This window comes from Sorex fumeus, unplaced genomic scaffold (genome assembly GCF_029834395.1).
Source record: "Sorex fumeus unplaced genomic scaffold, SorFum_2.1 ptg000006l, whole genome shotgun sequence".
Classification (NCBI taxonomy): Eukaryota; Metazoa; Chordata; class Mammalia; order Eulipotyphla; family Soricidae; genus Sorex; species Sorex fumeus.
Window position 1 is genome coordinate 59,959,231 of NW_026606063.1, and position 26,385 is coordinate 59,985,615.

A 26,385-nucleotide genomic window follows, 5' to 3' on the forward strand; every position below is an offset into this window, starting at 1 on the left:
TTGTCACTATGTAGAGTGATGGACTTATTGTCATGATCATTTCTTATTATACACAAATATTCAATTTTGATTGTACTCCTGAAATTAACATGCCAATTACATCTAGTTTTTTAACATTGTTTTTTATTATATTGAACATCATAGTACAAGATTTTTGAAATTGTATTTAACTTCCTGTTATTAGAACCTACTTGCCAGAATCTAATAAAAACTCACGTGACAGGGACTGAAGAGATAGCACAGCGGGTAGGGGTTTGCCTTGCATGCAGTCAACCCGAGTTCAATTCCCAGCATACCATATGGTCCCCTGAGCACCGCCAGGAGTGACTCCTGAGTGCAGAGCCAGGAGTAACCCCTGTGCATTGCTGGGTGTGACCCAAAAAAAGCAAAAAAAAAAAAAAAAAAGCACGACATGAGAAACCCCTTGTCTTTTCCTATCACCTGGGATCCTTGATTGACTGTCTAGTAAGCATGTGAACTCCTGGGAAGGTTTTTAAGAACATGGAGAAAACTTGGTTATGGTTACAAGGAATGATAGCAGTATTACGTATCTCTTACAAGGCTCAGGACAGACCAGAGCTTATAACCATCTTGAAAATCTTAAAACCATCACTTCTCAGTAGATAGTGTTCTATCACCTTATTTGAAAACTCCCAGATCTGTGATCCCATCTGCAACAACCAAAACACCCTGTGCCTTAACTAGCCTAGTTACCCCTTCCTCTGTGAATACCTTCACCTCTACCCACTTAGACTTCTCATTTCTATTCCACCCTTTATTTCCCCAGGCAGTCTCCCACAAACTACTTGAAGGGCTCTGACTACTAACTCTCACCAGCTCATCAGACCCCACACTCCTAAAAGATATTCACACAGTGGTACCCACTTGACATCCAACGCCAAGGCACCGCTCCCCCAGTGCCCTTTGGCCCCTTGCCCATTCTCCCATCCCCCACCCCCTCCCATCTTCCCATCTCTGCCAGGTGGAATTCCTGCCCGCTAAACCTCCTCCCCTCATGCTAATAGCCCCTTGTCTTTCCCAAGATTACCCAAAAGCCAGATCCCCAATTCGTCCTCTCACTGGCTACCCCATCGATAAACCATAATTCTATTTTTATTATTTATTTATTTATTGCTTTTTGGTGATGCACAGGGTTTTCTCCTGGCTCATGTACTCAGGAATTATTCCTGGTGGTGCTCGGGGGATCATATGGGATGCTGGGAATCGAACCTGGGTCAACCGCATGCAAGGCAAATGCCCTACTTGCTGTACTATCACTCCAGCCCCATAATTCTATTCTTATTTATTTATTTATTTATTTATTTATTTTTAAATAAATAAATATAATGTGATTTATTTGGGAATGAAAACATTTTGGGGTGAAATAAAGAGGGATGACCATTGAATATGGTAACAATTTAAAAAATGATTAGAAATGTGAAAATTTTATTTTTTTATTTTTTTATTTTTTTGCTTTTTGGGTCATACCTGGCAATGCACAGGGATTACTCCTGGCTCTGCACTCAGGAGTTACTCCTGGCGGTGCTCAGGGGACCATATGGGATGCTGGGAATGGAACCCGGGTCGGCCGCGTGCAAGGCAAACGCCCTACCCGCTGTGCTATCTCTCCCTCCCAGAAATGTGAAAATTTTAGAGAAACAAGTTCACATTTGTTTAGTTTCCTGGATAAAATACATAGTATAGGCAATGTATTAAAAATTTAACTGATAAATGGTACTAGTGATCACTGTTAGAAAAATTGATGACCAGTTATTAAAAACATTCTACCTCCTGCCGACCTTGCCAGAGAACCAGTCTACTACAGGTAGCTTAAACTAGAGACAGAAAAGTTTAATATTTATTGAGCTAGAAATTTACATTTACTCTAATTTAAATCAACTTTAATAACTACTGACATAGTCTGTGTAATGGGCATTATCCTCCTGCTTATAGATGAATTCCAGACTTGGAGAACATAGGTTTGAGTCTTCAACCTAAGTCTAATACCAGCCTTACCTCTTTTTTCTTTTTTTAATGTAGGAGCATTGCTGTTTGTTCAGCCATTGATTAGGCTGATTGTATAATTCTATTTTTAAAGGTAGCAGTATGGAGATTATTTTTGTAAAGGTTGAATAAAAGTTGAATGATTATCACACTATATGACAAGGATCTAATTTCTAGGGAAAAATTCAAATCACCCATGAATCTTTATAAAGCATAAAAATTATCATTGAGGGGCTGGAGCAATAGCACAGCGGGTAGGGCGTTTGCCTTGCACGCGGCCAACCCGGGTTCGATTCCCAGCATCCCATATGGTCCCCTGAGCACCGCCAGGGGTAATTCCTGAGCGCAGAGCCAGGAGGAACACCTGTGCATTGCCAGGTGTGACCCAAAAAGCAAAAAAAAAAAAAAAAATCATTGAAATTTTAAATTATATTTTTATAAAAGAAAATATGAGGCATTAATCTTCAGCTTAGTCTAATTATTTTTGTTTTATTTTCATAATGGTTTTAAGGGCTGGAGCAATAGCACAGCGGTAGGGCTTTGAGCACGATGGGCTCCGCCGAGCCAGGTTCTGCCCCCTCTCGGAGAGCCTGGCAAGCTACTGAGAGTATCTTGCCTGCATGGCGGAGCCTGGCAAGGTACCCGTGACGTATTTGATATGCCAAACACAGTAACAAGTCTGACAATGGCGACATTACTGGGCACGCTCCAGCAAATCGTTGAACAACGGGAGGACAGTGCTACAGTGGTTTTAAAAAATATATCAGGAACACTGCCTTTTGTTTATAATTGTAAATTTCCTTCTGAATTTCTTAGTGCTACGTAGAGAAAAACATAAACTTTATTTTTTAATGTATGTGTTTATTTAAAATATAATTAAAATTTATAGTATTTTAAAAGTGTGCTATTTTATTTTTAAAATTAGCTATTTTAAAAAGCTTATAAACTTTAGAAATACTGCTTAAAACTAATGAGAAGTCGTAATTTAGTTTTCAGAATTTAAAACTGCTTTATTTTTCTTTATTGTCAATATCACTGTCACTGTCCTCCCATTGTTCATCGATTTGTTCGAGCAGGCCCAGTAACGTCTCCATCGTGAGACTTTGTTGTTACTGTGTTTGGCATATCAAATATGTCACGGGGAGCTTTCCAGGCTTTGCCGTGCGGGCGAGATACTCTCAGTAGCTTGCAGGGCTCTCCGAGAGGGGCAAAGGAATCGAACTCGGGTCGGCCATGTTAGCTGCATGCAAGGCAAATGCCCTACCCGCTGTGCTATCGCTCCAGCCCATAGTCAATATAAAGATCTTAATTTTTTAAAAGATATATGTGTATTTATTAAAAATGCATAGTATCAGCATAACATATTATGTTAATATTCTGGCAGATAGTCACTTTATATTTTAATGAATAATTATTTTTTTAGTGAAACACCATGAGGTACAGTTATAGACTTACAAATTTTTGAGCATGGGTTTCAGTTATACAATGATCAAGTACCCATCCCTCCACCAGTGCCCATTTTCCACCACCACGGGTCCCAGTATCCCTCCCACCCCCCACCCCCCCCAATCCCACCTTGCCTCTGTGGCAGGGCATTCCCTTTTGTTCTCCTTAATGAATAATTCTTAATGAGCAATTTACTCACTGGAAGTTTTACACTTTTAGTGAAAACTCTCCTTTTTTCTATTTCTATTAGAAATAAATGTTTTTTGGTTGTTTTTGAAATATATAAGTTAAAGCTAGGGCCTCACACATGTAATTTATGTATTTCACTACAGAGACATATATCTGGCCCAAATATTTTATTTTTTGTAGAATAGTTTATATATAATCATGTATTTTTGGTATTTCTTTAGAGCTTGAGACATGAAATATAGAAAACAAAAAAGTGAACAAATATACTAATAACGATCTGTTATATAATAGTAATATCAATAGCATTTAGCTTTTGTGCTTAGTCTTTTTTAATTTTTTTAAAATTTTATTTCTATATATTTGTTCACATTGACTTATTACATTAATATTCCAACACTAATCCCACCACTATTATACCTTCCCACCACCCATTATTTCAAATTTTCTCAGCCACCACCCAAGCCTGCCCCAATAGCAGGCCCTAAATAATTTCTTTTTTTGTATGGTAAATGCTGCTGTGCACTCCAGGAATTCTAAGATTTTAAGAGGTGATTCAGGGGCTGGAGCAATAGTATAGCGGGTAGGGCGTTTGCCTTGCACGCAGCCAACCAGAGTTCAATTCCCAGCATCCCAAATGGTTCCCTGAGCACCGCCAGGAGTAATTCCTGAGCCAAGAGTAACACCCCATGCATCGATGGCTGTAAAAAGAGGTGATTCAGCTGGAGTTAAATTTTTAACTGAATGATGGCATCTCTTAAGTGAATAGAGGCATCTCTGCAGCTTGTTGATCTCTTCCGAGACTTATGAGTCTCTGAATCATGGCCCATTGATGAGCTTATATGGCGCTAGAGGCAATTCGTTCCAGGATCCCAGAAGAACAGGGAGATTGTGGGAGGTCAACCATTCCCAACTCTGTGAGAGGCTGGAGATTTCGGTCACAAATCCTGCATACCTGAGTTTTTCAACAGATTCATTCATGGATGAGGCTTGTCCAAAGCTGTGGAGATTGGCTGTGAGTGTGGTGGCAATTGGGTTCTGGAAGTTTTCAGCTTCTGGGGCTCTGCTTTGCAGAGTGGGTGAGTCCCTTCACCCCGGGGTACACCAGATATGAGATTCAATCTGGCACAGGGTCTGGAGGCATCTCTGCAGCTTGTTGATTTCCTGTAGTTAGTTTTAAATATCTTAGATAAATAAGAACCAAGAGACACAACTGGGCACTATCTTTCCCCCTTCTTTTTACCAACGTTCTTGGTAAAAAAAATGTTTTGTGTTACTATGAATTCCTATATATTAGGATATATATGTATATATGTATAATGAGAGATATACAAATTAATCTATTTCAGTGCATAACTGAAAAATCCTAATATTGCTCTTCATTTTGAACTAGCATGGACATGCATCAGGAAGTTACATGACATCAAAGAAGAGTCAACACAACAAAAAATTTAAGAGTAAAGAATATGATGAATATAGTACCTACAGTGATGACAACTTTGGTAACTACAGTGATGATAACTTTGGCAACTATAGCCAGGAAACAGAGGAAGATTTTGCCAGTCAGCTCAAACAATATAGACAAGCTAAAGACACTTCAAATACTGCTTTAGGATCATCATATTCTAAGGAATCAGGCAAAAAACAAAGAATGAAAGGAGTTCAAGGTAAGTTTGAAATTGTCAGCCTGTTTTTATTTATTTATTTTTTAATTTTTTAAAAAATTTATTTATTTATTTATTTTTTAATAGTGAGGCACCATGAGGTACAGTTGTAGACTTACACATTTTTGTGCTTGGGTTTCGATTATACAATGATCAAACACCCATCCCTCCACCAGTGCGCATTTCCCACCACCTCGGATCCCAGCATCCCCTCCCCCCCCAGCCCTATCCCACCCTGCCTCTGTGGCAGGGCATTTCCCTCTCTCTCCTTTTGAGTGCCATGGTCAGCAAAAGAGGCATTGAGTGGCAATCATGCTTGGTCGACAGTCTACCCTCAACATGCTCTCCCATCATGGGCGGATCCTCTCAACACCCTTTATTTGGTGTTCCCTTCTCTTTCTGAGCTCCCCCTTCCCCTAACATGTGTAGTTGTCCTCCGGGTCATTGAGTAAAATTCCTGGTACTAATCTCTGCCATACTTGGGTGTTAGTTTCCTATTTTGTTACTTTATGTTCCCCAGATAAGTGCAATCTTTCTATGTCTATCCCTTTCTTTCTGAGTCATTTCGCTTAACATGATACTCTCCATGTAGTACCACTTGTATGTAAACTTCATGACTTCGTCTTTCCTAACAGCTACATAGTACTCCATTGTGTAAATGTGCCAGAGTTTCTTCAACCAGTCATCTGTTCTCGGGCACTCAGGTTTTTTCCAGATTCTGGCTATTGTAAAGAGTGCTGCAATAAACAGACAATTGCAGATGTCACTTCGGCTATACTTTTTTGCCTCTCTGGGATATATTCCCAGGAGTGGTATTGCTGGGTCAAATGGGAGCTCAATTTCTAGTTTTTTGAGAATCATCCATACTGCTTTCCAGAAGGGCTGAACCAGTCGGCATTCCCACCAACAGTGAAGGAGTGTCCCTTTCTCACCACATCCGCGCCAGCACCGGTTGCTTTTGTTCTTGTGGATATGGGCCAGTCTCTGTGGTGTGAGGTGATACCTCATTGTGGTTTTGATCTGCATCTCCCTGATGATTAATGATGTGGAACATTTTCTCATGTGTCTTTTAGCCATTCGGATTTCTTCTTTGTCAAAGTTTCTATTCATTTCATCTCCCCATTTTTTGATGGGGTTGAATGTTTTCTTCAGCCTGTTTTTAAATATGAGAATCTTATTTAAAACAGGTTCTTCTCAAGGTTATTTATTCTTCTGGTGTGTGAATTATTTTAAAATTTATCTCGTATACCTGGAGACCAAAAATAGAAAATATTTTAATTTATATTTTATCTTAACATTTGACATGGTTTACATGCAGGAGCCCTGGGTTCAATCTTTGGTACTATATGGTTTCCCCAACACTGCTGGGTGTGACCCAAAACCAAACAAAGCAATATGAAGCTATCAATATTGTATTAGACTTTAATATTTTTAAAATTATAAAAATGTAAAAAAATCCCTCTACTGTTATATATTAGTATACTAAAAACAGTGTAGCTTTTTCATTTTTTTAAGTTATTACTCATACTGATTTATATTTTAGCCCTGTAAGGATAGAATTCTGGAATTTTTGTTTGTTTGTTTGCTTTGGGTCATACCCAGTGGTGCTTAGGTATTATCCTTGGTTCTATACTTAGGGATAATTCCTGGTTTAGGGTACTGGGGATCAAACCAGGGCTGGTAGCATACAAGGCAATTGCCCTAACCACTGTACCATCACTATGGCTCCTGGAATGATTTTTGTAAAATTTAGGTTTAAGAACATGTTGATCATCTTTGCTATACCAGACTATAGATGTCCTTCAATATTGCAAATTAGAGCATGATCTAAAAAGAAAAATCCTGGTCAGACCAGAGAGATAGTACAGTGGATATGGTCTTGCCTGCATGGAGTCAACCTGCGTTTAATCCCCATCACTGCATATGTACCCCTGAGCACTACCAGGAGTGACTCCTGAGTGCAAAACAAGAGCTTAATCCTTAAAGGGTTTAAGTAAGCTCAGCCAGGTGGCCCAAATATCCCCTCACCGAAAAAGTACAAATGAAGAAATTGTTGGAGTGATCACTTATTTGTGCTATACTGAGCTGTATGATCCTTGGAGAGAAAAGAGCAACTTGCCCTGTGAACTATGGATAACACAACAGTCAGATCAGGGAGATGGAGAAATAGTATAGTGCCTGTAGGGCACTTGTCTTGCACACGGCCAACCCAAGTTGATCCCCAGCATCCCATATGGTTCCCGATCACGCCAGAAATAATTCCTGAATGCAGAGCCAGGACCCCTGAGTACCACTGGGTGTTGCCCCAAACAAAAAAGAACAGAAAAAAAAAGCTCAGATCAACAGAATTGCCCTACAAGAAAGGACCTAGGATGAAGAAATGGGTATTATTAGGATATCCTATGATGAAACTCAATCATGAACAACAAAGTTATAACTTTGAATCTCACAGTAATTCAATTAAGCTCAGTTCTGTAGACTGTTGGGCTCTGTTGCCTTTGGGCATTTGTTATTCCATTACTGTGTTTCTTTATATGCCACACATGAGAGAAGTCATTCTGTGCCTGTTCCTCTCCTCTAACTTCACTCAGTATAATACTCTGCAGATCATTTATATAGCCACAAATTTAATACCTTCGTCTTTCATTATAGCTGAGTGCTATTCTATGTACCATAGTTTCTTTGTCCAATCATCTGTTATTGGATACATGGGTAGTTTCCCAGATTTTGGCTATTGTGAATAGTGCTGCAAAGAACATAAAATTGCAGATTCCTTTCTTTATAGATTTTGGACTCTTGGGGTAGGTGCCAAGAAGTGAATTACTGGTCCCACTAAAAAAATGGAAGCTCAATTCTTAGTTTTTTGATTCGTCCATACTGTTTTCCTAAAGAATTCAACTCAGCTACCTTCCCACCAGTAGTAGATGTTGGTTCCCTTTTTTCCCCACATCCACATTGTTGTTATGTTGTTGTTTTTCTCTTTTTGATGTGTGCCAATCTCACTGGTTTGAGGTGTTATCTCATTGCTGTTTTGATTTTGCATTTCTTTGGTAACAGCATTTTTGTATCAAAGTGATACAAAAGTGATACAAAATAATTTTTCATATACAAATTGATAACTGTATATCTTCTTTGAAGACATTTTTAACTCTATGTCAAATTAGTGGGAAAATATTTTTTCTCCCTGTCTGTGGCATGTCTTAATTCTGGTCATTGTTTCTTTTGCAGTGCAAAAGCTTCTTAATTTGATAGAATTACGTTTATTTTTACTTTGATTTGTTTGGTTAATAGTATTAACTTATTGAGAAGTGCCTCTGGATTTGGTGTCATGAAGGATTCTTCCTGTGTTTTCCTGAATTTAATTTATGGATTTAGGTCTAATATAAAGTTCTTTGATTCATTTTAAATTGACTTTTGTGTGTTGTGTGAGGTGGTGTTTTTTATAAGTGGCTAAGCGGTTGAAGAGCCTTTCCTCACACCACTGTTTTTTTGTTTTGTTTTGTTTTGTTTGGGGGCCACACCTGGTGGTTCTCAGGGCTTACACTTGGCTCTGCACTCAGGAATTACTCCTTGGTGTGTTCAGGGAATAATATGGGGTGCCTGGAATCAAACTTGCATAGGCCACATGTGATGCGAGCACCCTGCCAGCTGTGCTATTGCTCTGGTCTCCTGACCACACTGTCTTGATTTGTATAATGCCTTGTAACTGTCACTGTTACAAGTCACTGTCTTGTAACTTTATTGTATAATGTTGGGGAAAGAAAAGGCTCTTGTTTTCTTTTTTTTCTAGAATTGCCTTATATGGGGTTTTATTACTCCATATAAAATTTCACCAACATTAGATATATGTCTTTAAAAAATGTCATGGGGCATCATGTATGACTGAAACGCAGTCATGAACAGCTTTGTAAAAAAACTAAATATATTACACATGTTAACAAAATGTCATGGGACAAAAATATTTTTGACCCATACCTGTTGCCTGAAGTGATTGATCCATCGGTTGGAGGTGCAGAGATAAGACATGCGAGAGGAATATAGAGAGCATGGAGGGCCAAGGCGTCGATCTGGTTCAAGGTAAAGAGCGACTACCAGAGGCCTCCTTTTATTCTATTATTTATCAGTTACATCCTAATGACTTCATTACAGAGAAAGAATCACTAATGAGAGTACAGTCACAGGATAGGATAAGCATTCGTCAAAATAGCATCAGGGCATACATTGTCTTGTCAAAGTAATATTGTCAAAGCTATGTTGTCATGATTTAAAAGTCAGAGGAAGATACAGAGCTGGACACATAGGCTCTACAGATTACATCCTTCACATTCTTTTTTTTTAAATTTTTTATTGGTGAATCACCATGAGGTACAGTTACAGACTTACAAACTTTCGTGCTTGTGTTTCAGTCATACAATGCTCGAGTACCCACCCCTCCACCAGTGCCCGTTCTCTACCACCGATGATCACAGTGTCCCACCCTCCCCCCCACTCCAACCCCCCCTCCCCACCCCACCTCTGTGGCAGAGCATTCCCTTTTGTTCTGTTTCTCCTTTTGGGTATACTGGTTTGCAATAGAGGTATTGAGTGGCCATCGTGTTTGATCTATAACCCCATCAAAAAAATGGGGTGATGAAATGAACAGAAACTTTCTCAAGAAAGAAATACGAGTGGCAAAAAGGCACATGAAAAAACGCTCTTCTTCACTAATCATGCTGGATATGCAGATCAAAACAACTATGAGATACTACCTCACACCACAGAGACTGGCACACATCCAAAAGAACAAAAGCAACCAATGTTGAAGTGGATGTGGGGAGAAAGGGACCCCTCCTACTCTGCTGGGGGGAATGCCGACTGGTTCAGCTCTTTTGGAAAACAGTATGAACATCTCCCACATTCTTGTAGTCAGTTACTCATATGGCATAGAGAAGGCTCATACTGATAACTTGAAGGTCAAAACAGATTAAGAATATGTAAGAGAGGGGGAAACTGCTGCCTTGTACTGCCAAGATAAGGTATGATCAGGCAGACATATGAGAACATGCTGTACTTCTCCAGATCATCGGACTCACAAGTTTTATCTTGCCCATTATTGTAAAAGTGGGGCCTCGGTTCTGCTTCCTGCTTGCAGGGCAGTATCCAGAGGCTCGTCCTAATATCCTGGCTTAGCACCAACAGATACCCAAAAAGGAGATACACTATACATGGGCTGGAGAGATAGTACAGTGAGTAAGGCACTTGTCTTGCACACGCTCAAGCTCAACCAATTTGGATCCCCAGCACCCAATATGATCTAAGCACCACCAGGAGTAATTCCTGAGTATAGAACCAGGAGTAACCCCTGAGTGTCGCTGGGTGTGACCCAAAAACTTTAAAAAAAGTATCAAATTATAACAACACTGAATATTTGTGTGAAAATACCAATATCTCAAAATCCTTACCAACACTGTTATTTGAGGTAAAAATTGGTATCTTGCTAATAAATTTTATGTAGCTTTTAATGAATTAAACTTTTCCATACATTTATTGGCTGTTTATAAGTTTCTGTGTCATTAATGGAAAACTAATAGAAAACCTGTTAGTTCATTATGTCTTCGGTAAAATGATAGACTACTTTTATTTGCTCAATATTATATTTATAATTTGAATTATTTCCATCCCATAAATCAAACCTACAATCCAACATATGTAATTTGCATATGTTTGTTTGTTTATTTGTTTGATTTGAGCCATATCCAGCAGTGCTCAGGGCTTCCTGGCATTGCGCTCAGGGATTACTTCTGGCAGTCTCAGGGAATCATATGTTGTATCTGTCTTTTTTCTTTTTTTTTTAGTGAAACACCATGAGTTACATTTGTAGACTTACAAACTTTTGTGCTTAGGTTTCAGTTATACAATGATCAAGTACCCATCCCTTCACCAGTGCCCATTCTCCACCACCATTGATCCCAGTATCCCTCTGTAGTCTACTTTCAGCATGCATCCCCCATCCTGGGAACATATGTTGTATCTGGGATTGAACTAGAGTCAGTTTCGTACACGGCAAGTGTCTTAACCCCCATCTGTCTTTTTGGCCCTGATTTGTGTTTTTTTTTAGATTCTTTTATGTATGGAGATTTTCAAAAGTAAAAGACAAGTTTAAATTATACTAGTACATAGTATCCACTCCAAATTATCAGTTGAACTCAATTTCCTACAAATTAATAACTAATATCTACAGTGTCTTCTTTAGAGGTGAATATAATTTTTATTGTATTAAAAATGCAGGAAGTCTTATGATGCAACAGCATCGTATACCTACTAAAAACATTAGCATTGTTATAAACCATGTTATCGTAATAATTTTTTGAAACCTTATTAATTTTGTATTCTAAGAAAATTGAAAAGATAAAATTAGATTTTACTTCTCCAATTATGTGTATTCTTGTTTCTTATTTTTCTACTTTTTGCTGGGGGTGAGCTGGGATTTGGGGCCACATTTTCTACAAACACGTGTATCTGACTCAGATATTCTTATTTCTTGTCTTTTTAACAATTTTAACATTGTTAACATTCCTTAAAAAAACCAAAGGGAACCTAGAGTAATAGCCCAGGGGTTTAGGGCTGCATTTCTCAACCAGTGGTACTGTGGGCCCCTAGGATATTCCAGAGGGGCCACTTGTAAAAATGTATAAATGGGAGGACATGACACAGGTCTTGGGGGCCAACTAGAAGCTCAGGTGGGCCATTCAGAAAAAAGGTTGAGAAACACTGGCCTTGAGCATTTGCCTTGCAAATGTATGATGACACATTCAAATTTGTGTCCAGTATGGGCTGAATGTGATCCTGTTGTTGAACTTAGTAACTCCTCTGTTTGATTACCAGTGCTTCAAGGATTTTCCATCCATACCACAGTCTTCTGTGTGTAAGCACAACAAAGGGGGTGTGGCCCTTGGAAACCTCTGCATGTATGAGCACCATAGTAGGAAATATGAACTCCAGCCACAATGTGTGAGCACCACACAACCCCACAATCATAGCTTTGCGCTTCAACTAAGAAAATGAGCTTTTGCAAGCACAAGTGCAAACAAAGCACTGAAGGAGTACAAACCTTGATGCGCACCCTGGTTGAATATGCTACTACCACAACCTGCTGTGTGATACCCAGCCGGTATCGTAGCTTATTAAAGTATGTGAGCACCACATACCTGGTACTCCACTTATAACGCCAGATATATGTGTAGCCTTCAGTCTTTGCTTTAGTAGTATCAACAATAATGATGAGAAGAGGGAAATGTGGAGGGAATAATGTAAGAAAAAATATGAATATCAAGATTTAAAATGGTGTTTATTGAACCTAATGGGGAAAAAGAATGACGTTATTTAAAATGTGCTCTCCATATATATATACACACACATATATATGCTTATAAATGAGCATATTTAATATGCTCTCCTTATAAACTATTAGATTGACAGGTATGCTGTTTTTCTATAGTATTTGAAATACATTTTAATTTTTTTAGGTACTGAACACAGGGTTAAAAATTTTAATACTGGCCGTGGACGTGGTTTGCCGAAGAAAATCAAACGCAAAGACCGAGGGGGAAGAACCAGTAAAGGGCCTAATGCTTTTTCAGGAATGGATGACTTTCAAGAGGTACTAAGGATTTATATATAACGAGGAGAGGAACTTTTCCATCTTTCAACCTGGTTGTTTACAAAGAAAACATTGTTGATTTAATGCCACTTTTCTAATAAATGAAAAATTTCCAGCTCAGATAAAATGAGTACAAATGCCAAAAGAATTGTTGTTTTAATTTGTAATGATACTAATAGAGAGATGCAATAGCCTCAAAATAAGTAACCTCAAAGTAATATTGGTATGTTTGGAAAACACCTCAAGATTAAATTGTCTGAGGCCTGAGTGGTAGCTCATCAGACTGGGTAGAGCATATGCTTCATGTGCAGTAGGCCCAGGTTTGATCCCTAGGAGATCCGAGGTTCTACTGACGTGTGACCCCTGGAGCATGGAGCCAGGAGAAACTGGGTTTAAGTCCCAAAACAAAGTGAAATACGGGATTAGAGTGTTAGTAGAGTGGGTAGGGCATTTTTCTTGCACGTGGATCAGACCAGGGTTTGATCCCCGGCATCCCATATGGTCCCCCAGGAGTGATTCTTGAGTGCAGAGCGAGAAGTATCCCCTGAGTATGTGTGATCCAAAAAGCCAAAACAACCAAAACAAAATGAAATAACCAGCTAGCTGACTATACAATGTCCAAAAACAAAAATGAGTGCTCATTAGTTCTCTTTTGTGCTTTTCTCTCATAGGGGTCATCTTCTACAGACAGAAATAGCAATAAGATGCTAATAGCCTAATATACATCAGGGCCCTGAGAAGAGATACAGATCAGTTTATGTTTATATAGTTGATTTTAAATATATACGGAAATGAATCAAACTCTGGACATTCACTTTTTTTTTTTTGCTATTTGGGTCACACCTGGCAATGCACAGGGGTTAATCCTGGCTCATGCACTCAGGAATTACTCCTGGCAGTGCTCAGGGCACCCTATGGGATGCTAGGAATCGAACCCGGGTCATCCACGTGCAAGGCAAACGCCCTACCTGCTGTGCTACCATTCTAGCCCCTGGTTGTTCACATTTTAACTTTATAGTGATTAGAGTGGTTCAGTTCCTAATTTTGCCCATGTTCCAGTAAAATTTTATTGAACTCTACAGAGTAAAGGGTATGTTATTAAAAGCTGAATTGTTAAGTGAGAACAAATGGATAATACATTATAATTTAAAATGTGTTGTTTCCTATCCCTGGATGTTAAGATAGCTTTCTTGGTCATGTTCTTCTAAGTATACTATTTAGAGAAATGTTAATAGATATGATCTAAAAATAGAGAGGTCAGATACAAATTTATAAAATCTAGCACATGCTCCTCTACTCTTGGAGATTCTCAATCAGTATCAATGCGTTAAAGATTCTGAGCAAGTTAAGCATAAAAAAGCCTGTTTTGCTTTGTACAACCCATTATTTTCTTTCTTTATTGAATCACTGTGAGATATAGTTACAAGCTTTCATGTTTGAGTTACAATCACACAATGATCAAACACCGATCCCTCCACCAGTGCACATTCCCCAGCACCAATATCCCTGGTATACACCCCCTTTCCCACCCTCCCCTGCCTCCATGGCAGATAATATTCCCCATAATCTCTCTTTACTTTTGGGCATTATCAACCCATTATTTTCAAAGTGAATTTGATTATGTGAACTCTTTATTTCATATATGCCTATTAACAGTTACTAATCATTTTCTGTTTCATGGAATGACAGCTTTGGTAATTCTTAATTTCTGGGTGATTATATCCTGTCTGTCTGCCCTGACAGTTATCAGTTGATCTCTAAAATATACTACTCTCCAATACAAATTAATCCTTCAATATTCAGTGCTTACAATCTATACCTAAAATAAAACAAAGGGGACAGAGAGATGGTACAGCTAGTAAGGTGCTTGTCTTGCATGTGGCCGACCTGAGTTCAATCTCCAGCAGCACATATGGTCCCCCCAAGTCCTGCCAGCAGTGATCCCTGAGCACCACCAGTGTGTCTCCCCCCACCAAAGAAGCCCCCCAAAAACCATAAGAACTTTTAGCAAAATATGGCTCTGAGGGGCTGGAGAGATAGCACAGCGAGTAGGGCATTTGCCTTGCATGCGGCCAACCCGGGTACAATTCCCAGCATCTGATATGGTCCCCTCAGCCCCGCCAGGAGTACCTCCTGAGTGCAAAGCCAGGAGTAACACCTGTGCATTACCAGGTGTGACCCAGAAAGCAAAAAAAAAAAGGCTCTGTTTTAATCAGTTTAATCTGTAAGAGGAAAATGAAATATTAAATGATCTCAGACCCCCATGAATCACTATTACATCTTAGATGTTTATACATTGGTACTATAACTAGAAGATTTTTCATCTCTTCTTGCATCAGATTGAGAATATTTTTTTTAAATTAAAATGTTATTGACTATGGTCCTATATTTTCTACCACGAGAGGTTTCTTCAGTGGTTTCTGAAACAAATAGGAAAGCTCCAGAGTCCAAGGAAGTAGCTCATGGTTAGGAGTGATCTGGGTAGGCCTGTCTCACTGGAATGCACATGCTAGGTTTATTCCAGGCCAACATAGCCTAAAGTAGATCCGTTTCCGTTGCAGCTTTTTCAGATACTATAATAAGATACCCCCAAATGCCAGATAAATTTAGGGATACCACATGACTATATTAGTTTTCTTTAAAACCCAGTGCTATTCACAGAATGAGCAAACATTTTGATGGAATTTCAAAACATTCTGTTAGCTGAAAACTCAGCTTTTTATTCTTTATAATTGCTGTTAAATTTCCTAAAAATTCTTTACCATGTAGATCCTATTTTTTTTCTTGTATGCTTAAAAAATATTTTGGGGGGCTTTTTGACACATCCCGATGTTGCTCAGGGGTTACTCCTTGGCTCTGGGCTCAGGGATCACTCCTAGTAGGGTTCAGGGGACCATATGGATGCTTGAAATTAAATCTGGGTCAACCATGTGCAAGGCAAACACCAAATTCTCTGTACACTCTCTCCAGCCACTATTAAAAATTATTTTTATATGCTCTTGTTCCTTATACCAGCATAATACATCTTCAAGATTAAATATGTTTGGGGAGGGGGACTACAGCTGGCAATGCTCAGGGGTTATTTTTGGCTCTGTAATCAGGTCAGTTCTGGAAGTGGTCAGGGAATCATTGGGTGCCAGGGATTGAACCCAGGATGGCCATGTACAAGGAAGGTGCTTTACCCATTGTACTACCTCTCCAGCCTCCTGTTAATTTTTTGTTTAAATATGGAACACTTCATGAATTTACATTTCATTGTTGAACAGGGTCCATGCTTAATCTAATCTGTGTCATTCCAGTTTTAGAATATATGTTTCAGAATTGAGCACAATAAATACATTCTTTTTTATGTAGGAATACTGCTATTTTCAGCCGCTGATTAGCTGATTGAATTGGGCATAAACTCCACTTTTTTTCCATTTTCTGTAATTTTATTTATTGAATCACAGTTACAAAGCTTTGGGGTTTAAGTCTCGGTCATACAATGAAACACCCGTATCTTCACCAGTGCCCATTCTCAACCACCAAAAACCCCAGTATACCCCCATCCCACACCCTCCTCCTACCTGTGGAGCAGATGATTTCCACATTACTCTCTCTCTCTACTTTGATTACATTCAGTAGTTTGACTCCAGACCCACCATTATTATTTGGGCCCCGCAAGCTATCGAGAGGATCTCGCCCGCACGGCAAAGCCTGGGAAGCTACCCGTGACGTATTCAGTATGCCAAACACAGTAAAAACAACAAGTCTTACAATGGAGACGTTACTGGGCCTGCTCGAGCAAATCGATGAACAATGGGAGGACAGTGACAGTGACCCCCAACACTCAGTTCTGCTGAAAAGGCAACAGTAGACAATTTGTTTTCTGTTGCTGGTTATGATGTTGCGTGGCAGCAGTAGTGGCCGCGCGATTTTGAAATTCCAAAATTTTAACACTTAAATCTGAAGGAATTTCTGCCAAAACCTGCTGGGTTCTGAGATTTGTTCCTGAGTCTCTGGGATCATGGCCGTTAAGCAGCTTGATCAGGAGCCAGAAAGGCCATTAGTGGGTGGCAACTCGGGGTCTCGTTGAGGCGGGGAGGAAAGGGCCGGCTCCACCCTCATCCCGTGAGGCCCCTGCATGTCTCGTCTCTTGAGGGCCCAAACCTTAACTGTCCTATGACCTCTGGAGGATGGCAGCCCCTGAGCCGCCTAGGGGGAGCAGGCGGAGGGACAGTACCCTTCCCCCCCTGGGGTGGCCTGACCACAGTAACCTACCGCATGGTCTGGATGCATTTCTGGCAGAAGCCACTGGGTTCTGAGATTTGTTTCTGAGTCTCTGAGATCATGGCCATTAAGCATCTTGATCAGGACCCAGAGAGGCTGTTCGTGGGCGACGCCTTGGGGTCTCGTTGGGATGGGGAGAAAAGGGCCGGCTCCACCCGCATCCTGTGAGGCCCCGCATGTCTTGTCACTATGGGCCCAAATCTGATTATCCAGTGGTCTCTGGAGGATGGCGGCCACCCGGCCGCCAGAGGGAATAGGCCAAGGCACAAAGCCTATTCCCACTTGGGTTGGGCCAGCACTGGTAACCTACTGCAGGGACCGGGTACCTGTCAAAAGCCGCTGGGTTTCAAGATTTGTTTCTGAGTCGCTGGGATCATGCCCATTAAACGCCTTGATCAGGAGCCATAGAGGCTGTTTGTTGGCGGTGTCTCTGGGTCTCATTGGGATGGGGCAGAAAGGGCCGGCTCCACCCCCATCCTGTGAGGCCCTGCATGTCTCGTCAATGCAGGCCCAAACCTGACTGTGCAATGGCCTCTGCTGGATGGCAGCCACCAAGCTGCCAAGGGGGCGCAGGCGAAGGGACAGCACACTTTTCCCCCCTGGGGTGGCCTGGCAACAGTAACCTACTGTGGGGTCCAGACGGATTTCTGTCAAAAGCTGCTGGGTTCCGAGATTTGTTTCTGAGTCTCTGGATCTTGCCCGTTAAGCAGCTTGATATGGAGCCAGAGAGGCAGTTTGTGGGCGGCGACTTGGGGTCTCGTTGGGGTGGAGAGGAAAGGGCTGACTCCAGCCCCATCCCGTGAGGCCCCGAATGTCTCGTCACTGCGGGCCCAAACCTGATTGTCCAGTGGCCTCTGGAGGATGGTGGTCATCAGGCCGCCATGGGGAACAGGCCAAGGCACAAAACCTATTCCCACCTGGGGTGGCCCAGCGCCGGTAACCTACTGCAGGAAATAAATACATTTAAAAAAAATGGTCAAGGTAGATTGTTTTTCTCTCCCTCCATCTTTCCCTTATTTACCTCTTTCTTAAAATTTCTTAAAAAGATAGTATAATATAATGTGACGAGCTCTGTCTGTACTCTGCCATCATGTGACTTTTGGCAAGTTACTTTCTAACCTTTGTTTCCATATTTTTCCAAAGGAAGTTTTGAACTAGATTATTTCCGTGTTTTTTTTTTTTTCAGTTCTTGTAAGAGATCTTAGAAATTTGATCTTGTATTTTTCTAGGGTGTAGTTTGGGTATATTCATTGTTTTAAAAAGAGCCTCAAGAATGATTTATTCTTTTGGAATACCTCTGCTTTTTTGGGTTTGTTTTTGTTCCACAACCAGCATTGCTCAGTTGTTGTTTCTAGCTCAGAGCTTGGAGGTCGCATACGGCAGTGCTCAAGAGACCATATGTGATGCCAGAAATCAAACCTGGGCCTCCACCATGCAAAGCATGACTTCTAACCCATTGATATATTTCTCTGGACTCCCCACTTCCCCTCCCTCACAATACACAAATTTTTGCAGTAATAATGTGTATTGTAACTTTGAGCACTGAGGACCAGATTTAAATCTAGCTACCTCTTACCTCAAGTGTTTGCTGGGAGACAGTGTCATGTTTTCAATATATCCTACATTAGCAAAATGAGGGCAAAGGTGAAACTAAACTCAAGTGAATTTAGCAAAAACTGTATTTTTTACTCCTGAGATACGCAGGTTGCATACAGACCAGGTGCTTGAAAAAACATGCTGTTGCCACAGTCTCACATTAGGAGATTGTGAATGTACATAGCAGGGTTAAGCATCATTCTATCTTGTTACTAATAATACTCTCGTTGGCACAAATGGAATAGGGTATTGAGTAGAACTAAAGAAAACAACTGTGATATTTTTCTTCCTCCACTGCTCTGGCCCAGTAGTGGTGGAGGTCTTTTTCTTTTAAAATTTATTATTATCTTTTGTTTACTTCTAAAGATGTGTTTTATTGTTTTACTATATTGAATGTAGAATAACCAAAAAAACCCAAATATAATAACAATAAAATTGAAAAATATCAAGCACCAGAGAGATAACTTAATGGATATGAATGCATGCTTTGCGTGCAAAAGTCCCGCATTCAGTCTGTCACCACATGGTTCCCAGAGCACTAGTGGGAGTGTCCTCAAGTACCAGGTACAGCCATGAATATATCAATAGTCTAAGAAAACTTTGTCTATTTAAGTGATGAAAAGAGACCAGAAAGATAGATCAAAGGGCTGGAGTGCATCCTTTGCACGAAGGAGATCAGAGTTAGATTCCCAGCACCTCATGGTCCCCCAGCACTACAGGAGTGAGCAGGAGCAAGAGTAGCCCTTGAGCACCAGGACTCAGAAATGGCAAGAAAGGCAGTCTTCTCAATAGTATTGTTGGGTGCCAAGCCTGTGTTTCTCTTTGCCAAACGTTACTGGAAGATTATAGATCCACTGCTACTTCCAAATATGAAGGAAGGATCTGGGAGGGAGGGGAGAAGGGAGGCTTTTTTCATTTAAAAGTAGAAGATAATACTTCCTGCTTCCCCCCACAAAAAAAGAGTACAGTAAATACAAATGCAAATAACCTCTAATTTTTAGAGATTTATCTACAGATACACCCCATTAAGTAGTCTTAGGCTTTTTTGTCTTTATTGTTATGATGTTGAAATAATTTTTTCACCTAGCAAAGTATTATGGGAATTTTTATATACCAAAATTATTTTTTCATTATATTATTTTAATTTATTTACTTTGGGGGGAGTGGCTTGGGCCACACTTGCCGGTGCTCAGGGCTGCTACCAGCTCTCTGTTGAAGGCTTGCTCCTGGCATTTGGCTGCATGCAAGGCAAGCTCCTTAACTAGTATATCTCTCTTGCCCATTGCTCATCGTTTAAATTTTCATTATATTTTTTGTGGAGGGCAATCTTGGTGGTGCTCAGGGGTGGGGTCTAGGATCAAACGCAGAGCTCCTGATACATGTGCTCTGCAGCCATTTGAGCCATCTCCCTGGCTCTTCATGAGTGTTTAATTTCCTCTTCGTGATGTGTAAGTAATTTCTAAGTTTTTGATTTCTTTTACTGTATGAGTCATTCTCAGTTATTATTTTGTGAATAAATCTTTGTGTGCCTTTCTGATAATTCGTTTGGAATAATCCTGATAAGTAAAACTTCTGTGTCAAACAGATTTTTTAAATCTTTAATAGCATCCTTACCACTAGTACATGAAAGTACTTAATGCACCTTTGCCAAAACTTAGTATTATTGTTAATTTGTATACTTACAATAATTTTATTTCTTAATTATAATTAGGCATTCTCATTAAAATAGAAGTAGGGATATTTAGGGAAATTGATATATTAGAAGTGCTTTCCAGGAGGTGAATAGCATCCAATATTGACCATATTTAATGGTGACTTTCTAGATGTATTTGACTGTATAATGTCTAATATTTTATTGTTTCATTTAAACTTTTTTCTTGCAGTATAGTAAACCAGGGAAAAAGTGGAAGGTTATGACTCAGGAATTTATTAATCAGCACACGGTGGAACACAAAGGAAAACAAATCTGTAAATATTTTCTGGAGGGGCGATGTATTAAGGTAAATTTATAGGGGTATCCCAACCATTTTAACTTCTAAAATAGTCTTTGTAATTTAAATTCTATGGGGTGGTTAGTTTCTTAATCTCACATAATTATAATAAACTGGTTTTGCACACTATGTCGTACATGGAAATATTTTACATCAGCTGTTTAATTATATTTTGGAACAACAGAAATTTAATTTTATTTAACAATGCTGCGTGACAAGTATTGTTCCAAGTAGATTGTTGATACTAAATGGTCCAGTCTTATAGTGATCCTGTAAAGTAGCTACTTTCATTTACTTGGCAGGGCCATGCAATGTTGTTAAAGTCCCCACCATAACTCACCTAACAATTCTGGTGAAATTCAGGCAGTGTCCTTTGAAGTCCTGATCACTGTGCTGCCTCTCTGCACATAGCCACACCCACGGTCTTGGGGATTGACTATTGAATTATTAAACTTAAAGACCAAAGGCAGAATTGTACCATAAAGCACCACTGAGGAAATTATTTTCTTTCTTTTTCTTCTCTTTTTTTTTTAAACAGGGAGATCAATGTAAATTTGATCATGATGCAGAGTTGGAGAAGAAAAAAGAGATCTGCAAATTTTACTTACAAGGGTATTGTACCAAAGGAGAGAATTGCATTTATATGCATAATATCCTTAATAGTTTAACTGAAATTTTTTCCAAATTGTTTTTTTAAAATTTTTATTTTATTAAAACACTATGATTTACAAAGTTGTTCATAGTTAAGCTTTAGACATACAGTGTTCCAGCATCAGTCCTACTACCAGTGTCAGCTTCCCTCCACTTTGTCCCCAGGTTCCTTCTCTATTCCCTCCACCCCTCCATCCCAGCCTGCCACTGGACAGGCACATTTTTAAGTTTGGTTATTGAGGTTTAATATCCTATTGAGATTTATTGTCAGAAGCTTTTTCTGCATAGATTGATATAATTTTTACTTTTCCTTTTACTGTGTGGTATATTATGTTAATTGATTTGTGTATATTGAACCATCCTTGCAGCCCTGGAATGAATCCCACTTGACTGTGGTATATATATATATATATATTTTTTGATATGCTGTTGGATTCGGTGTATTAAGACTTTGTTGAGGATTTTTGCATCAGTGTTCATCAAGGAGATTGGTCTGAAATGTCTTTATTAGAAGTGTCTCTGTCTCCTTTGTGTATCAGTGAAATATTAGATTTGTAGAAGGTGTCAGGAAAGATTCCTTTTTTTTTTGATATGTTGAAAGTACTTGCAGATCAACAACAGTAAGAATTCTCTGAATGTTTAATAAAACTCACCAGTAAAACCATGTGGACCAGACTTTTCTTCTTGGGGAGATTTTTGATAACTGATTTAGTTTCCTTGCATGTGGTTGGCCTGTTTAGGTTTTCTCTTTCTCCTCATTCAGATTTGGGAGATTACATGGGGTTTTTTTTGTTGGTTAGTTTTTTGTTTTTCTTTTTTGGGACACACCCAGAAGTGCTCAGGATTTATTCCTGGTTGTGTGCTCAGAAATCACTCCTGACAGGGCCTGGGGGACCGTATATGGTGCCAGGGATTGAACTCAGGTTGGACACATGTAAGGCAAAAGCCCAGAATCACCATAATGTTGCTTCGGCCCCAAGATTTTATAAGAAACTGTCCATTTCTTCTAGGTTCTCCAATTTAACATAGAGTTGTTTTTAGTAAGCTCTTACTTGGATTTCTGAGGATTCTGTTGTTAATTTCTCTCCTTTCATTTCATTTCTCTCCTAAGAAATCAAAAACTTAGAAATTACTTATACATCACGAGTAGATCTGATTTATTTGAGCATTTTCTCTTTTTCCCTTGTGAATCTAGCCAAAGGTGTCTGTTTTGTTTATTCTTTCGAAGAATCAGCTCCTTGTTTCATTGATTCTTTTGCATGTGAGAGATAACATACATCTTTTGTATGTGCATAGCTTTCTTACTTTCTATATCATTAATTTCTGCTTTGGTTTTTATTGTTTCCTTCTTCCTGCTAGTTTTTAGATTCATTTGTTTTTGGTTCTCCAGGTCAGAGGTTGAATCCGGGTTAACCATGTACAAAACAGGCATCCTACCCACTATCTTACTGGCCCCTTTATAATATTTTTTTGAAGAAAGTAATAGGGACATTATAACTAAAGTACTATAGTATTTGCTATAATCATTATATTTTCCATAGAAGAATATTTACTAGTTTTAGAAGTAAAATGTAAATGTTTTACTACATTACTAAGATATTTCATCTCAAAAAGAAAATTATCTAATGTGATTATAGAAAATTCAATACAATATGTAGCATACAGTATTGATTCAGCACAGTTGTCTTCGGGTTATCGTTTGGCTTAAAATATTAATTTGATTTTAGTTGGTCTTTTCCTTAATACTTTTATTTACATGAATTTCCATGCAAGTTCTATCATACTGGAGCAAAATGTTACCAAGGAGACAAGTGTAAATTTTCACATGATGATCTGACTAAAGAAACAAAGAAGCTCCTGGATAAGGTGAGTAATATTTTTTCACCTTGATTATTTGTTCTGCCATATAAGTACCGCACGCTAACCGATTGCGCCACTGGAACTCCTCATGATGGAGACGTTACTGCTCGAGCAAATCAATGAACAACGGGAGGACCGTGGTGGACCGTGGTGGATTATTTGTTATGTCTCTTCACAGATACATTTGATTGAATCCTGTCTTTTAAATTATATTTTTATAAACCTGCTGAAAGTCAAAGGTTTTAATTTTAATTCTGTTTCTAATATGTGTTGTAGAAAAGCCTAAAAATTGGACTAACACTTCAGAATATTTTATTCTTAGGGCTAGAGTGGTAGTACAGCCAGTACTTTTCTAGCATGTGACCAACCTGAGTTTGATCCTCAGCATCCAGAATGGTCCCCCAAGCCTGCCAGGAATAAGTCCTGAGTGCAGAACCAGAAGTCACCTTGGAACATCGCCAGTTGTGCTTCTCTGCCCTACTCCCCGGAAAAAGAAAGAAAAAAAAGGAAACCCAGAGTATTCTTTCTTATGCCTTTAAAACCTAATTTACATTGTGAAACAACCTTTTTTCTCTTTGAACTTTTTCCTCTATATCAAAATAATCTATTTAAAAATTGTTTTATTTTATAAAGTAGTTCACAATATTTAATTACATTTAATAGCGTGTAGGGCTTTTGCCTTGCACGCAGCTGACCAGGGTTTGATTCCTCAGCCCCTCTTGGAGAGCCTGGCAAGCTACTGAGAGTACCTCGCCCGCACAGCAAAGCCTGGCAAGCTACCCAGGATGTATTTAGTATGCCAAACATAGTAACAACAAGTCTCAAAATGGAGACGTTACTGGGCCCACTTGAGCAAAGCGATGAACAACGGGAGAACAGTGCTACAGTGCTAATATTCAAGCACCAACCCCACCACCATTACACCATACCACCACCATATTTTGGATGTTTCCATCCCAAACCCCAATCCCTGTTCCAAAGCAGAACCAAAATAATATATTTTGTATTGTTTGTTATGAACTGCTGAAAATATTACAAAAAAAGTATCTTTAGAGGAAAGACTATGAAGATTGTTGTATTTCACCCAGGGGCCATTAAGCCTTTCTGTAAGAGATCATTAACATGTTGTTAAAGGTTGAGCCTTGTGTGCATATATGTATCTGTAAAAAAAATCCCTCTAATATTGCTTGCCTTCTACTTTGAACCCCATCAAATGTGGTGCGGTACTCTTGGAGTATGGGTAAAGTATGTCCGATGAAGTGTCCAGGAATAGGTTCACTCATGGGTGAGGCTCTGCCCGAATGTGTGACAAGCGACTGTGAGTATGGCAGCAGTTCTGGAGGTTTTCGGCTGCCAGGGCTGGGTCTCTTGAGGCGGGAGGGGTCTCACCTGCCCCCCTCCTAGGATCTCCATGTGAAACAGCCTGGCGCAAGGTCCAGCGGCATGGTTATGGTGAGCATCATGTTATGCTCTCTTTGCTGAGAGAAGAACATGTGATCTAGATGGTGGCCAATGACGAGATTGTCTGGCACCAGCAGAGGTGACTTATGGGCGTGACTGCTGAGTTCCCAGAGATGGAAAAGAAGATGGAAAAGAATCTAGTTTAATTATGTATTTTGTGGCTGGAGCAATAGCACGGCGGGTATGGCATTTCCTTGCACACGGCTGACTTAGCCGACTCAAACTCAATTCCTCTGCCTCTTTCGGAGAGCCCGGCAAGCTACTTAGAGTATATTGCCCGCACGGCAAAGCCTGGCAAGCTACCCGTGATGTATTCGCATGCCAAACACAGTAACAACAAGTTGAAAGAGATGTTACTGGACCTGCTCGAGCAATTGATAAACAACAGGAGGACAGAGCAGACAGTTCTATTAATAAAACAAATTTACTGAAGTTTTCATAGTATTTTTTTTGTTGTTGTTAAATTTATTTATTGAATCACCATGAGAAAAGTTACGAAGCTTTTAGGTTTAAGTCTCGGTCATACAATGATCAAACACACATCCCTTCGCCAGTAATTATTTTTCAACACCAAGAACCCCAATATACCCCCTCCCAAGGCCTGTGAGGCAGATGATTTCTACTTAACTCTCTCTCTACTTTGATTACTTTCATTATTTCGACAAAAGATGCACCATTATTGTTTGGAATTTCCCCCCAACAATCAGAACTGCTGAAGAGGCATTGTGAAATAATTTGTTTTCTATTGCTGGTTATGAAAACCATATGATTTTGGATTTCTGATATTTTACTAATTAAGTCTGGAGGGATTTCTGCCAAGAGCCAGATAATTACGAGTTTGTTTTTTGTGCCCCTGGTGCCATGGCCATACCAGAGAGCCGCTTGTGGAGGGCAACTCGTGGCCTCAGTAGGGAGTGAAGGACTTGCCGGTTCCGATCGCCCCATCCCATGAGGCTGCAGTTGCCTTGTCACTGCCGGCTCATACCTGGCAGTCCAATAAGCTCTGAGGCGGGGGCCATTATGGTGCTGGGGAGGTGGGGGGGCAGGAGAGACGGAAGAGACAGACACCCTTTCCCTCCAGGGGGGTGGAGGCATGGCACCATAGTTTAACGCAGAGTCCATTCACATTTCTGCAGCAAGCTGCTGGGCTCTTGATTAGGTCCTCTGGTGTGCCTCCGGTGCCATGGCCGTGCTGGAGAGCCGCTCGTGGGGGCAACTTGTAGCCTCGGTAGGGTGTGAAGCTGAAGTTTTCACAGTATTAAACATGAAGCAGAAGCTTGTTTTGAAATAGTAATCTTTGCCAATTATTTCTAGGTATTGAATACCGATGAAGAAGCAAATGAAGATGAGAGAGAGTTAGAAGAACTTAGAAAGCGTGGTATAACTCCTCTTCCCAAACCACCTCCAGGAGTTGGACTTCTGCCAACCCCACCAGAGCACTTTCCCTTTTCTGAGCCTGAAGAAGATTTTCGGACTGATCTCTCTGATGATTTCAAGAAAATTCCATCTCTCTTTGAGATAATTGTACAACCTACCGTAGATTTAGCACACAAGATTGGGAAGAAGTAAGCAAAAATTTTTAAACAGTGGCATTTCTTCACCTTAAATTCTTGTGAAG

General features: G+C 39.8%; 1 protein-coding gene and 1 non-coding gene across 3 annotated transcripts in view; one reads left to right on the plus strand and one right to left on the minus strand.

Annotated features, from left to right (window-relative positions):
• The window catches only part of ZC3H6 (zinc finger CCCH-type containing 6), an 84,092-nt gene that overhangs the window by 33,481 nt on the left and 24,226 nt on the right, over nt 1–26,385 (plus strand). For both annotated transcript variants that reach the window (XM_056128851.1, XM_056128858.1), the window contains exons 4-9: nt 5,030–5,303; nt 12,806–12,939; nt 20,688–20,804; nt 21,334–21,445; nt 23,203–23,312; nt 26,082–26,332. In XM_056128851.1, the coding sequence (XP_055984826.1) occupies nt 5,030–5,303; nt 12,806–12,939; nt 20,688–20,804; nt 21,334–21,445; nt 23,203–23,312; nt 26,082–26,332 (998 nt within the window). The remainder of the gene's footprint in view (nt 1–5,029; nt 5,304–12,805; nt 12,940–20,687; nt 20,805–21,333; nt 21,446–23,202; nt 23,313–26,081; nt 26,333–26,385) is intronic.
• On the minus strand, nt 16,161–16,268 carry LOC130038167 (U6 spliceosomal RNA). The gene has a single exon (XR_008794608.1). It is a non-coding gene; the product is annotated as a U6 spliceosomal RNA (small nuclear RNA).